Genomic DNA, 14458 nt, shown 5'->3' with positions numbered 1-14458 from the left:
CACAATATGATCTGTGGATCCATGATGAACAAAAACTAGAGGGTTTCCTTCCAAAATGATGGGCTCTTAGGCAAATCTTCTAAGCTTCATAATGGATCTCAGGTATCCAAAAACTAGAGGGTTTTTCTGCAGTTGAAAATTTCCTTCTGGCTCTCGGTAGTCCAAATCCAGCTGCATGTGCGTCCACCTTGTGAAGGTACAGATGGAACTTGCACGAATATGTCATCCTATCGATTTCATGACCCATTAATGTGGCCTATGCGGATTGGACAGAATAGGAGCCTCTCAGGTATCAAGCCTGTGGACGCCGGGCAAGGCGCATATTTTGCTTCATTTTCAGCAGGCAACCAGATCAACGTCGGCACTTACAAGCGTGAGGAGATTGGACAGCATAAACTCGAGAACGGGTTTCGATTACTTGAATATAGCATGACATCGAATTGCATATCATTCACCCACCCAATCCAATCATTTTGAAAGTTAAAGATGGTTAATTAAAGAGGTCGGAAAAGGCTGCATATAGAATGATGAATTGCGAGGCTACATCTCGTTGATGTGCTGTAGGCTTCATAGGTCCCTCACACTTTGCCCCCATCCATCACCAAGATCTGTGCCGTGGTCCTGCTAAATGTTACGTGGAGAAGTTCAAGACCATTATTTTCTGTCCAGCTACGGCCAACAATTTTGTATGTTCGTATCAGCCACTTGGTAGTAGGTAAGACAATTTTTCTTCAAGATTCCTTCCAGATCTCTAGCCACATCGTGAAAACACTGGACTGACTTTCTAGTACATCATGGTCATCATTTCCTTCCACGCTTTTGGCTAGCATGGGATACAACTCGAGAATACGTGTTAGAATCGATAACTTGCTGCATTATAATTTTCCCAAGATCAAATCTGCTCAGGGAAAACCTTCTCCAAGGAACTAATGAAACGTTTACAGTACAGCTTATTAGGTTCAACCGTGGAAATAGACAAGGGATACAGAAGGATCAAGATTATAAAATGTAGAATTTCAGCGATTGTTTTGCTGAGAATATCACATCAATCCTGTTAGATAAATTTGTAATTCCTGAATTAACAATGAAGAACTCTCAAGTCCCAACCATCTACTCTTAAATCAAATATTAGGTCTTGACACACTTCTTAACAGCCAGAGAGATAGCGGAACTCTTTTTAACTCCATACAAGTCAACCCTTGTAGAGAGAGTAGGCATGCAAAGCAGATGCAAAACAAACGGGAAAAAAATGAAATATGAAGACTTGATAGAAATTTTATAACAATAATTGACATGTGGCTAAATAAATAATACCTAAGCGAGAAACAAGATCTACCTCGTTCACTTAATTCCCACGACTCACCAATTTAGCAGGTACTAGACCAACAAAGACCAATTACATAACTACAGCTGCATTTAAAACATAAATACCAAACTATTTTCGCAATCAATTACTTTGAACCAATTCCAAATGATAACTTGGGACGAGACTTGTTCTTACCCAACAGCTTCATCAGGTTTGCCTTTTCTTCTTCCTCTTCCATTTTCTTTCTTCGCATAGCTTCTTCCTTTTGTTTCTGGAGCCGCTCCAACTCCTGAAAACGCTCCAACTCTTCCTGCTGTTGTTCCAAAGCTTCTCTTCTCTGAGACTCCTCCACCCTTCTCCAATTCTCCTCAAGCATCTTGTCCAACTCCTCACTCTCTCTCCGTTCTTGTTCCTGCAATGCCCAAATCAAAACACAACCAACCAACGAACCAAATGACAAGTTTAGAGAAAGAGAGAGCAATTGTCAAGAAGGTATTCTATCTATTTTAAGATTTTACACAAAACTCACTCTTAATTTTTCAGATCACAAGATAACAAAGGCTAAAAGCTGTTAGCAGTATTTAGTATATAGATATAAGAACATTTGAATGCCGACCAAACTCAAGCAGGAATATATCCAATTTTGAGGCAAGACCAATTTGTACAAGCTAACACACATCCCACCTGATCACAACTAATTCAGAACCTGTATAAAGTTGACATTTGCATTTCATGCCCACTAAAACACAGAATTTAGATCATAAAAACAATCAGAAAAAGAAATATCTGTATGTAAAGTTAGTAAGTGCACAATATAGCTTGTTTCCATACAAAATGCTTACCGCTTTCTGCCTGGCTTCCACAAGAGCTGCTTCCTTTTCCTTCTCATGTTGAGCAGCAACCTCATCAAGCAGCTTCTTTCGACCTTCATCAATCCGTCTTTGTATTTCTTGCTTGACCTCCTCGGAGTTCAAACTCTCTTCAACTTTTTTCCTAATAGCCTCTTCAATCCTCCTAGTAGTTTCCTCTTCTAATAGTTTTAATTCTGCTTCCTTTTGACGCCTGTTAGGAAAAGCAACATGTTAGACAAGGAACTGTCCTTTACCAAATTAATGTCGAAATCAACATCGAAACATGTCTTTGAGGCCAGACAAACAGGCCTAACTTTATCAGCAAACAGTATGACAAGCTTCGATTATCCTGACCAGCTAAGCCTTCCTTCTGTCCATCGTAATACTAAATACAAGCTTATGCTTTTTAGGCATACCTCTAAAGAATCCAGATCCAAACAAATGAGTTTTCAAACTGGTGAACAGTAGATAAAGGAGGCACCAATTGCATCATCAAATATAACAAGTGGAACTATAGCAGTAGCTTCCTTCAGAAAATCCTGTGGAGAAGAATGTCAAACCTGTGGCAGGTTTAAAACTAATCATGTAAACACTTCAATGCTCAATTTAAAGCACAGTTGTCGCACTATCAAATTCTAACTACTTAAATGCAAAGCACAGAAAACCGGATGTCGCATTAGCTTGTTTGTGGCACAAAAAATGATAGCTAAATGCCTCAACTGTTTACTACATATGACTGGAAAGTGAGAACCACTCAGAGTGACACTGAAGAACCACTATTATGAACCATTGACAGTGACACTGACGAACCACCATTATCACACTATCTAGAGGCAGTCAAAACTAAATCCTGAGCTGCCTCGGCAACACATAGACGAGCAACTTATTTTACTGTGATATGATTGTTCAAGAGTAACTCTTGTTCCAGATTAACTGGTTGCCAAACTCTAACCCAGCAATGGATTTCCTGCTACTTTTATGTAAAATGTGTAGCTTTTTTTTTTCTGGTAAATTAAAATGTGTAGCTTTAAAGTACAAATTTAGTCATTAAAGCAAAAGCAGTTTAAAAGTTTAAAAGTCAGATAGTCAAGGTTTTCTACTTATCGTATCTTAACCTACAACAGTTAAAATGATGATTTCATGTTTTCCAATGCAAGCATTTCCACACAACCAAACAAAGATGATGCATCACCCAATTCCCTTTATTTCCTATATGATTCAAAGATGTTACTTCCCCTTCTTACGCAATGGCGATCTCTCATGTTTATGGCCACCTGATTTCAAGTCTCTGTAATTTTACTTCATCTATCCTGTAGTGATAAATGATGCGCATGTGTTTACAGTTGAATGAATTGTTAAATAAGATGTCCAACAAGAAACTAGAATAACCCTTGTTTCTTGGGGTCACCTATAGGTAGCCTATCCGTGAGACTCCTCCATTTCTGCCTGACAATTTTCATTTTTCGGGATCATCCTTTGATACTCCTGATTTCAACTGCTTCTTTGCAATGACAAGACACTCTTACTAATTACTCCATATTTTTGCAAGTAATCTGGGTAATCACTTGTCCAACGTCAACAACCTATAAGATCTAGAACTTGCGCAGCACATTTAAACATAAAAGAATTTCTTAAAATTTTAGTTAGTCCATGCCTCTCAAAATATATACTGCGAACAATTTTGCTTAGTTCCACATGGAATAAGCAGATTTTGCAAACCGAAAAATGCATCAGTCCTGAACCAAAAAAATTATCCCAGTCCATAATGCCCGTTGCAAATTGTATAATTCAACCAATTATGAAAAAAAAAACTTTAGGAAAATGCAAGACTTTCTATTAAATCGAGACATATCAAGATCTATAAAGAAAAGAAATTACTGAAACCCCAGAATATTAATGGACAAGACACCTGAATTATACATTTCAAAAACTTTCTTTAAACCGAAAAATGCATCAGTCCTGAACCAAAAATTTATCCCAGTCCTTAATGCCCCTTGCAAATTGTATAATTCAACCAATTATGAAAAAAAAACTTTAGGAAAATGCAAAACTTTCTACTAAATTGAAACATATCAAGATCTATAAAGAAAAGAAATTACTGAAACCCCAGAATATTAATGGACAAGACGCCTGAATTATACATTTCAAAAACTTTCTTTAGCAATATTTAAAGAAGGGACGTCTAAGAAACTGCCAAATAGAAAACACAATTGATGATCAACACTCCTCAGTCCAAGCAATTTCAAAAAATTCATAAAACAAAAATTTGAACAAAGTTGTCATACTGACTACGTGACTACTAAGAAGGAATGTACTGATTATAACCATATAAAACAGCTGCACAGAGTTCGGCTTGTGCAATATTAATAACCCAAGCTCTTGCTTTCTTTTTTTGTCCACTTTCCAATCAAACAGTTGAAAAATATTTATTAGGACTCTGGAAATGGATAGAAGCCAATGCAGAGTAGGATATATGGAGCCAGCATAAAAAAAATGGGTTAAGCAAACCTAGAGTCAATTTTAAGTTCATTAACAATGTATCAATGTACTCTGCCCTGATATAGCATTTATTTTTTTCTTCTTTGACAGTCCAAACTACAGAGGCCTGATCTAAAAGCGTAAGTAAGGGCTAGATGAGACTTCATATCTGGATTGTTGGCACGCCTAATTTAAACTTTTCTTAACTGTTTAAGTTAGTATTTTATTTAATTATGTTGAAGTTGCAAATTAATATTATCGGTGATCTTTGAGGTCGCATGAGTTGATTTTCAGAAATGCCAAAAGTCTCCATCACAACTTACCATAACTTTTTTCAAGGGTTCAGATGCAGTTAAAAAATCTCTGCATCATTTCCCCCGAGTACACTTCCACTATTGTAAGTAATGAGTAAGTTACCACCTGCCACTATCAGATTATCTGCTAACAATTATGCCCAAGACTGCACAACCTCAATATTTAAACCTCATGAATTCCTTTTTCGAAGAATTGACGCAACAGTGAACAAAACCGCTATGATTATACGAGAACCTACCGCAGTGCCTGTAATTAGGCAGGAATACACGCGCTAATGAAGTCTGCTGATTGGGAAAGCTGCAAAGTATTGGGCCAAGAATAAAGGACAATAGCTAGCAGGTGAACGAATTGATAACAGTGGAAATGGAAGAAGAAATAACATGACATCCAGTTCCAACAGTTATGATATGGAACAAGTAACAAAACAAACAGAAAGAGGCACCCTAAGTAACATCTCCATATATATAAGCCTACTGAACAGTAGGTAAACCAAATTAGGACTCTCAAGACACCAATAAAGGGCAAAACGAGCACAAGGAGATCATAGGATGTTTCAGGATAAAGAAAGGAAGCAGAAATTAAAACCCCCAAGATGTTTGTGTGTATGTGTGTGTGTGAGAGAGAGAGAGAGAGAGACAGATTCACCCCAGAAACAAAGCCTAGGTTTTTGGGTGAAAACCAGTTAGACAAGATTTCCATGTTGGACACTAGTTAATAAAAGCAACTTATGAGAAGCTCCTCAGATTTGAAATTCATTCACAATCCAGTAAAAATAAATAATTTTAAATATATATTCATGAAATTGATTGAAAATAGTTGAAAATTTACCGGAACAAAGTTCTTTATGGTGCAGAAGTGAGATAAGCATGACAGGGAAAATTCAATCCAAATAACTTTTAAATAGATCAGTCAAAGAAGCCAAACATTGGTAACAGCAGATCACAAGGCATTGTTTTCATTTTCAGTCTACTATTATCGTGAAGATTCACTTTAACATGCTTACGCATCCTCTGCATTCCAAACCTTCCATGCAAATATGAAGAGATCTCTGAGCTCCAAATGGTAAAAGAGACATGTTAGCATTAATTTCTCATGTATATTTAGTACCAGCGGGAGTATAGCCACCTTCTTCTGTGAAACTAAACATTAACTGAATGTTCTTTTGGCCATACCCTAGAGATATCCTCCACGTACTTCAAAGCTCTTCAGGATCTTTTCTTGAGTTCAAGCATGAAAATGCGAACAATTTCAGTTAAATTAAATTATTAATGGACCATTTAAGCCCAAAATGGAGCACTTATGCACCTTCAGCATAAATATGAGAACAGGAGAACCTGAACATGAGACTTGCTCATGTACCATGTCAAACATCTACCATCCTCATCTCACTTTTATTTTTCAAAAAAAAGCTAGTGATTAACTCATTGGCTCCATACACACTCAATTACTTCATAATAAATTTCAATTTGTAACAGTCAATAGGGTCAAAAATAGAGTCCATCCCCAAAATTTTTTTGCAACTACTGACCAACACCAAAACAGACAAACAAATATGAATAGATCGTTTACATTCAACAGTTTAGAAGTGAAGGATTGTTGCCTCAAGTATGTTCGCACAAACATGGAACACACACACATTATGCATTCACCGTCACCTATAACTGTCGCTGCCAATGACAAAGTTGAGGTTTAAAATTAACTCAGATAGTCAAAGTCTGACAAAAGGTTAAAAAAATGTTGGGAACATAAACTCCAAAAAGATATACATATTAGCAAGAAAAGGGACATGCAATAGAAGTGGGGAGCTTTAATAAGACTCGGAAAAACTTTAGAACTTCTTTAAATCGTGATGAATTAAATTCAGAAAACAAAATTTGAGAATTCTTAAGTTCAGAAAATCTTTCGTAATCTTAAATAACAAAAAAGAAGGCAATTTAAATATAGTCCATTCATAGATGATATTTATGCATGGGTAAAGCATTGGGAGGGTTCACTTAATGTATTAAGAAATCGGTGAGCTCATCATACCCTTTTTCTCCCTCTCCCTCACCAAATGTTGTTGTATTAGCTTAAATTGTAGAAGATATATTTTTAGATGCTCTTTTTTTTAGAGGGTAGAAAAGAGGAGCAAACCCCAAATACAACCATTCAAAAAATAACTCTTTTACTTCAGCTTCAACTACAATACAATCCCAAAGACCAGAGGGATTAGACGATCTATTTATATTATTGTATTACACGTAGGAAAAATCTGCCATTTTACGAACTAAGATGTCATCTTACATAAAAAATGTATACAAATATTTCCTTTTCATTTTAAGATTTTTCATTTATCTTTTTTTTGGTCATTTTCACATACACATAATTTGTATTTGCTTTTAAATCATTTAACAGCAATCTGCCTAGATGATTGTTTCCATCATCAGCATCCACCTAAGCATGTATGTTCGCATAACTGCCTTTTAAATCCTTAAAGTGCAACTACAAAATTATCTCAATCTTTGTTTGAGTCAGCCAGCCATAGATACATATGTACATTCCTCTTCTCCCTGTAACCCATTATTCCTTTTCTGAACTTTCATGCTTAAGTGTAAGGATGAGGATTTACCTGGAAACTATATGCAGATGGAATTCAATATGGTAACAAACTTGGCACAACAAAAAATCTTTTAAAATTTATTACATAAATAGAATGAGTTAATGCATCCCCCAAAAAGTTGACAAAAATTATCCCATCCCTCAAAATTCATCTGGAAATCAGATCAATGAGCATGAAAGCAGATCACATGAAAAAGAATTATTACTAATCTCGAGGAAAGAACTTTAAGAAACCATGCAGGTTCAAAAGAACAACATTGCATAAGTAAATCACATAAATAAAATGTTTCAAAAGAAAGTGACAGAAAAGAACTTTTCTATTTTAATGCCATTACTAAAAAAAGCAGCACAGATATCCTTTTCATAAAACTTTTTATATTCTAGGAAATGCTTCTGAGTTACATGATCCCTATGTGTCATGCCGATTAACATTATAACAGGAGGCCTGACAGTTTAGGATCAGTTTATACATTTAGATATAATTTCCTAAGCAAGAGAGCCATAAATATGTGATATGGCCAAAGAATAGAAGCACAGATTCTTGAAGATTTTTGTATTTCGACCAGACTAATCATTTTCTTTAAATTAAAACTGACTCATCATAATACATTAACTGTTTATTGAGTTCATAACCATCATCAGAACAAACAAGTCATATCTTGATACAAAAAGTTATCAGATGCAATTAGAAAAGGAAAAGAAATCATCAAACAGGAAGGCATCAAGGTTGACATCACCATTGAAGTGACCAGCAATCCTTGCTCGATCATCCAGCCACTAAGAGAGAATTTTCAAGTTCCATTAGAAATCTTGCATGGCTTTTCCAACAATTATAGTGCACAAAACCTTGGTAGTTAGATTTTCATCTACCACCATTCCCCAAATGCAAAACTTACTCAAACTTGGTTTGTCACAAACATGAATGGCAGGATACAGGTGCCACCATACTGACAAGGTAGGGGTGTCATATAGAGCACCACAAACACTATGGCTGACGATGTTAGGGATAGGTATGCAAATGAAGTAGGGGATAATGCATTTCATATAGAGAATGCGAGAGTGTGTCAATATGAAGAGCATAAGTAGTAGAATAAACTTACAAAATGGTAACCATCAAAGCTTTGTGTAGAAAATGCCCACAAAGGAAGGGGTGTAGGTGTTTACCGTTTCTTTTCTTCTTCTTCCCTTCTTTGTTTCTCCATGGAATTTTTGCGCTCTGTTGATCCAAGACTAGGGCTTTGAGACTTGTCTACAGGGGACCTTGTGGTGCTCCTGCTTCGTCGACTGTACCTCCTTGATGGAGAACGACCTTTGCGCCTCCTAGGGGTTGGAGAACGGCTTTTTCGCCATCTTGATGAAGGAGAATTACTTTTTCTCCTAAAAAATGAAATGATACATTATCATGAAGCAGTGTAGAGAATCTTTGAAACATATAATAATGACGACAAAATCTTTTTTCAACTACAAGATAATACTAGACTAGTCGACTTACAATATATCATGTACAGTCACCTCAAGCATTGTTAAGTGTTAGCTGTGTATGCTCCATCTTTTACCAAAACACTCTTGTAAGTCCGAATCAAGCAACCAAAGGATAACCATGAGCATTCACCACCTGCTTTTATGGGTCCTTTTTTCTTTTTGACAGTGAAAACATAAAATCTTATAAAATTTTATTTTTTTACAGAATACACATCCAGTAATAAATAGCATTTACAACTTTGAGAAGGTAAAATTCATGTTAGATTTAATCCCATAATCAAATGGATATGGTTAACCAAACATCAAAGGTTCTTTAATCTCATGCACCATTAGAAGTCCTACAGAGTTGTTGACATTGTTAAAGTAGAATGATAGAGATTATTCCCATTGAAAAAGTGAACAAAATTGGGACTGAAGTATGATTGCTACTGAATAAACTGCATAGCTACCGTCTGCAAGAACTCGAAGATTACTATCATTGCAAGATCATCAATCCGACTACTATACCATAGCATTAAAAATTTTAAAAAAATAGCAACTATTACTTTCTCAAAAACATGTGGGTACTACATAACATATATAAAATGAACTCCCTGAGAGCAGACCAATCCATTCCATAAGTAAAGCATGATAATCATATTCAAACTGCTGTGTATCTGTTGGGACGCAAAACACAAACATGCAGCTAGTTATTGCAAACCCCCTTGAGAGCACCATCTAAAAAAATCTCATTCTTCGTCTATAGAAGAGGCAATAATAATCAAACCAGGATGAATACACCACAATAACGGAGTCAATTTTAATATTTTTGTCCAACATTCAGAATTCCAGGTCATATCTTATTAAGTTTGCTATTTTTCTGAGTTGATAAATCAAGTTCAGCAAGACTATTATGAAGAAGTAAATAATCACAAAATCATGACTAGTATTTTCAAGCTATCTGTTTCCTCCGTAAAAAATGTGGTGCATCCTGCTGTATATGGATAATAACAATTTCAGCTGGGTTGTTATTAAGAAGAAAAGTTTTTGTGATTATGGCCATTTTCATTATGACATTCTTTTTCTTCATAAGGATGTGGTGCTCTTGCTGTATCTGAAACAATAGCAGTAACAATGATAACAATGGTAACAGAGCTACAACACACTGATCATCATCTTTCAACTTTCAGCATCATCTATCTAAGACACAGCAAATAATCTTCCATGAAAGCATTAAACTAAGGACTTTGATACAGCTGTAATTCATGACAATATTATACGAGATCAAACAAGCACACTTGATTGGAAGGAATCAATCTGGAAAAAAACATCATTTGGAGAAGCAGTCTGAAATGATTTTCAACAAAAAGTTCAGCAAATTGATTTATCGTTTCCCTTGAGAATGATTTTTCTCATCTTCATTAGAATTATTGGTGATCAAAAAAGAATGTATTAATCCACGTTATTCAAGGTCACAAGAATAGCAACTTAAGAATGGGTGCAAACTATTTTTTGCATGCAACTGGTTGACAGAACACAAACATAAAACCAGCATTTTTCTGTCTCAACTAGTCTGCCGAAGGAAAAGATTTTGCAACCTCTGTATCTCATTAAAGAAATTAAAAGCACTGTTCTGCAGCACCAAGTTAACAAAATATGTCTATGAACAAGCTTCAACCAAATACCAGGTAATAATCACATGAAAACAACCAATCCAAAAAAGCTTTCGGAAATTATAACCAGTTTTTGACACCACCATGCATCTCCACAGTACTCTCCAAAATAATCACCACCTTCATTGAGGACAAAAGAAAAAAATAAAAAAAATCATATGCAGCTAAGTAATCGAAGAACAAGCGTCCAAGCACCAGCTGATGCCACAATCACTATGCTTTTAGCAACGGAAATATATTTCTACGTTTAACAGAAAACCTTAGGCACTCCAATTTATATAAACCAAAAATAATCATTCTTTTCCATTCTGGCTGCAAGAAGATATCATAAACCACTCGAAAAATGGATTAACTGTAGCCTGGTAAGAACTTCTAACTCGATCGAGCAATCAGTCTTACATGTGGATTGATGCTCCAACAGGATGAAACCAAATTTGCTTTCATTCAATCTTTCTTCATACAATGTATTCTTATGAAGTAGAAGCAGAAAGGTATACACAGATATATTACAAGCTGGAATCTTGCGAAACAAGATGCATTAGAAAAAAGGGAAATTCAAATCTAAGAAAGAAAAAGGGCTATGCTGAGGGTTTGTGATTTCAAGCGAGATCACCTATAAGAGTAAGGAGAGCGGCTGCGATCCCTTCTGCTTCTCCTGCTGCTGTACCTGGGAGAAGGAGAGCGCCTTCTCCTGTACGAAGGAGATCGAGATACCATCCGCGGCATCTCTCACCCAGTCCAGAATCAATTAGGGGAAGAGTGCGATTTCTTACAAATCAAGAAATCAAACCAAGCTCCTCCCGTCCTCTTGAGATGCCCTAGGAATCCCAAGCGAAACCACGTGTAAGGGAACGGGAAAAAGAGATCCAAGAAATCGTCGGGGACTATTACCGCGAAACAGCCTTGATTCATGGAGAGATTTCTTCCGAAGACCGGATGGGAGGATCTGATTCAACGAGAAGGAAGTTAAGGGCCGATCAAAACAAAACCCTGAAAGAGGAACCGGGGAAAGAATAGGGGAACCTGGCTGAAAGGCCAGAGTACCGGCCGGGAGAAGCGACGGAAGTTTCCGCAAGCGGAGGAGAAGAGATCGAGGCGGAGAGATGGAGACCCTGGAGCCGCGCTCTTTTTCTTCTGCGGGGAAGAGCTAAAGTGATTTCCGCAGGGGCAGGGACCAGCGTTCCGAGAGACAACGAGAAGGACGGGCGGAGAAACGCTTATATATTGATAGAGGCGGCTTGGGACTCTTAAGGCCTGACCCTGGACCAATAGGAGAGACACTTGTTAGGACAGCGCCAAAGCAAACGTCAAGAAGGCTTTACCTTTTTTTTTTCCTTTGAAATCATTTGAAAAATTAGAACCTTTACCGTAATTCTCTGAAATCTTTCCATCAACAAATAACACCTATCCCTATAGCTTAGACAAATAAATTGGTAGTATTTGTTGTAATCCTAAGTTAATTTCGAAGGTTTCAAATTTTTGTTGTAGGCTTATATTAGTTTGGAAGTTTTCAAATTCTTATTGTAATTCTTATCCTTCTAAATTTGGCAACTTGTGTATATGGTTCATTTCATATTTATTCCATATAGTATCCGAGCCTCTTACTTAAACAATCATCAATTCCAAAGTTTCGTATCTAATTATGTAACCCACCACCTCTCAACTTGTCCTAGTTTACTCACCATCCAATTTGTCCAATTTGATTTCCATCAATTTTGCTGCTCAACTTCCCCTAAAAATTACTACTTCAGTGCACTTATCCTTGCTACTTATTGCTCATCCAATTCAACTCCATCTTGATCGGTTATGATAATATGGGTTATGTTGATGGCTCTTATCCCTCTCCACCAAAAACCATCTCAAGAGATGGAAAAGAAACTACCATCCCAACCTATTTACAATAGATTCGTTAGGATCAATTGTTGTTCAATGCAATCACTGTCTCAGTTTCTGAATCAGACATCTCTCTCATTGCCTCTTATATGATGTCTTAAGAAGCATGGCACAAACTTGGGTGTCTATTTGTAAATTGCTCCAGAAACATCTTTACCTATAATTTGTTTTCAAGTTTCCTTTTGGATATGACATGCATGTCATGTTACTACTCCTCACTCTACTTTCAATCGCCTAGTTGTGATATGACCGATCACAAGTGTTCAAAAAAAGTATCCCAATCTAATTTTGCGACATGTCATAAATGGAAGCTAACTTTTGCCGGTCTATGGACAATGCATGGAGCTATAATTTAACCTTGTCAATAATTGAGTTTAATCATTCCTCTCTCTTGTAAATGTGCAACTTTTATATTCAATGCAATTTTTAAATACATTATGCAATTTCATGATTGATAAATCTAAAATATTTTATAGTTTGCAAAGGGTCCTAGAGTGCAATTTAAGGTTTCATATTTATTTGTAGAGTTTGATTCACAAATATAAGATCTATAATCTCTATTTTTATGGACTTTAAAATAGTTCACTGTCCGAAAAGCAAGGATCCACCAACAATCTCATCTTTTGTATTTTTTACTAAGTATTTGTGAGTGATTTCTTTGTAGCATCCGTAACAAAAAAAAACCCGTCTTTATATTAGTTATTTATAGGTCAATGTGTCATATTTCTTTATAAAAAATAAAATTATTTATCTATGGTGGAAGATGTAAAATGAACAAATTTCAGCAAATATGGGTTTAAACTATAGAAATTTTATCTATGATCGGACGTGCCTCATGGTTTATATGAGATGGTTATGCTTAATTATTATTCAAAAAATATATACACAGTGCATGTTAGTATCATCCTCGGCAACTTTGCTCCATAAAAAATTACTTCTCTCCCTGGAATGCCTCCCCATAATGTTGCAACCCAAGTTTATTTATTTATTTAATCTTTTTGAGAACCCACGGCTAACAGCCGGCGTGGCGCCACCAAGGTGGTAGTCGAGTGGTACTGGGCGGGGATTCTAACCTCATGGTCCCAAGTTCGAGTCGCTGCGGCGACGATTAAAATGTAGCTTCGGCCACTGCTTGGATATGAGATATAGGACCGCTCTAGGACCGCTCTTGGACCGCTAGTAGCCGGAGTGGTGCCAGGTGTAACGTACTCACATTTGGGACTCGAGCTAGAGCCAAGAGGGGTAGCTGAGCCGGGCCCATGGGTGGGGAAGGCATGAGTAAAACCCCCCCTACACCTTTTTTTTAGAAAAAAAAAACAGCCGGCGTGGCAAAACGAGAGATTCTTCGCAAAACTTAGACGACGATTGCGGGCCTGGACTGTCTCGTTTTAATCATTGCTTCGCGCGTCACCAGCGGCGGAGGCTGCGCGCCGTCCGATCCCAACAAAAATGATATCGGGCCCGTAGAGAAACTTCCCATTTTATCAAATTTTTGTATGTATGCATCTTAAAAAAAAAGTTATAGATTTTTTTACTAACCGAATGATCCGCTTTATAATAAAAATTATATAATATATTATAAGACTAAATAATAGATATTAAATAAATTAATTATTTAATAGGTCAACATATATATTTAAAAAAATTAATATATAATTTTTAAAATATTATATCATCAATATACAATATGTGGCTAAATGATGTTTAAATAGTTATCTAACAATCCGATACATATTTTTAAATAAATTAATATACAATTTACATAATATTATACTCATCAATATATACTTTATGGCCGATAATACATATTCATCCACTTTCTTACATATAGTAATAATTTAATATACATTTTAAAATAAATTAATATATATTTTTAATATATA

At 36.1% G+C, this 14458-nt stretch overlaps 1 protein-coding gene across 5 annotated transcripts; it reads right to left on the bottom strand.

The window, feature by feature from the left end:
- Positions 1 to 1241: 1241 nt before the first annotated feature.
- Positions 1242 to 11884, bottom strand: LOC103701828 (uncharacterized protein At1g10890-like). Of its 5 annotated transcripts, none has more exons than XM_039130090.1 (6): positions 11706 to 11884; positions 11296 to 11628; positions 9041 to 9185; positions 8713 to 8925; positions 2149 to 2368; positions 1242 to 1718 (listed from the first exon to the last, which is right to left on the bottom strand). In XM_039130090.1, the coding sequence occupies exons 3-6, from the start codon at positions 9067 to 9069 to the stop codon at positions 1452 to 1454; spliced, it is 729 nt and encodes a 242-aa protein (XP_038986018.1). In that variant the 5' UTR covers positions 9070 to 9185; positions 11296 to 11628; positions 11706 to 11884; the 3' UTR covers positions 1242 to 1451. The 5 variants fall into 5 exon arrangements, with proteins under 5 accessions (XP_038986018.1, XP_038986016.1, XP_008782240.2 ...); XM_039130088.1 differs by having other exon boundaries at positions 9041 to 11500; positions 11574 to 11628; XM_008784018.4 differs by lacking the exon at positions 9041 to 9185 and having other exon boundaries at positions 11296 to 11500; positions 11574 to 11628.
- Positions 11885 to 14458: the final 2574 nt, after the last annotated feature.

This window comes from Phoenix dactylifera, chromosome 9 (assembly GCF_009389715.1).
Source record: "Phoenix dactylifera cultivar Barhee BC4 chromosome 9, palm_55x_up_171113_PBpolish2nd_filt_p, whole genome shotgun sequence".
Lineage (NCBI taxonomy): Eukaryota > Viridiplantae > Streptophyta > Magnoliopsida > Arecales > Arecaceae > Phoenix > Phoenix dactylifera.
The sequence above is the reverse complement of the archived record's forward strand: the minus strand, read 5'-3'. Positions and strand labels throughout refer to the sequence as shown.

What these genes read in the sequence shown, in the direction of transcription:
- LOC103701828 (XM_017841516.3), bottom strand. Translation starts at nt 11,408, where the DNA reads ATGCCGCGGATGGTATCTCGATCTCCTTCGTACAGGAGAAGGCGCTCT. An exon ending in GAAGAAGAAGAAAAGAAACG is followed by an intron (nt 2,369 to 8,712) that starts GTAAACACCTAC and finishes TTTTCCTAACAG; the next exon opens with GCGTCAAAAGGAAGCAGAAT. An exon ending in TGGAAGCCAGGCAGAAAGCG is followed by an intron (nt 1,719 to 2,148) that starts GTAAGCATTTTG and finishes TGGGCATTGCAG; the next exon opens with GAACAAGAACGGAGAGAGAG.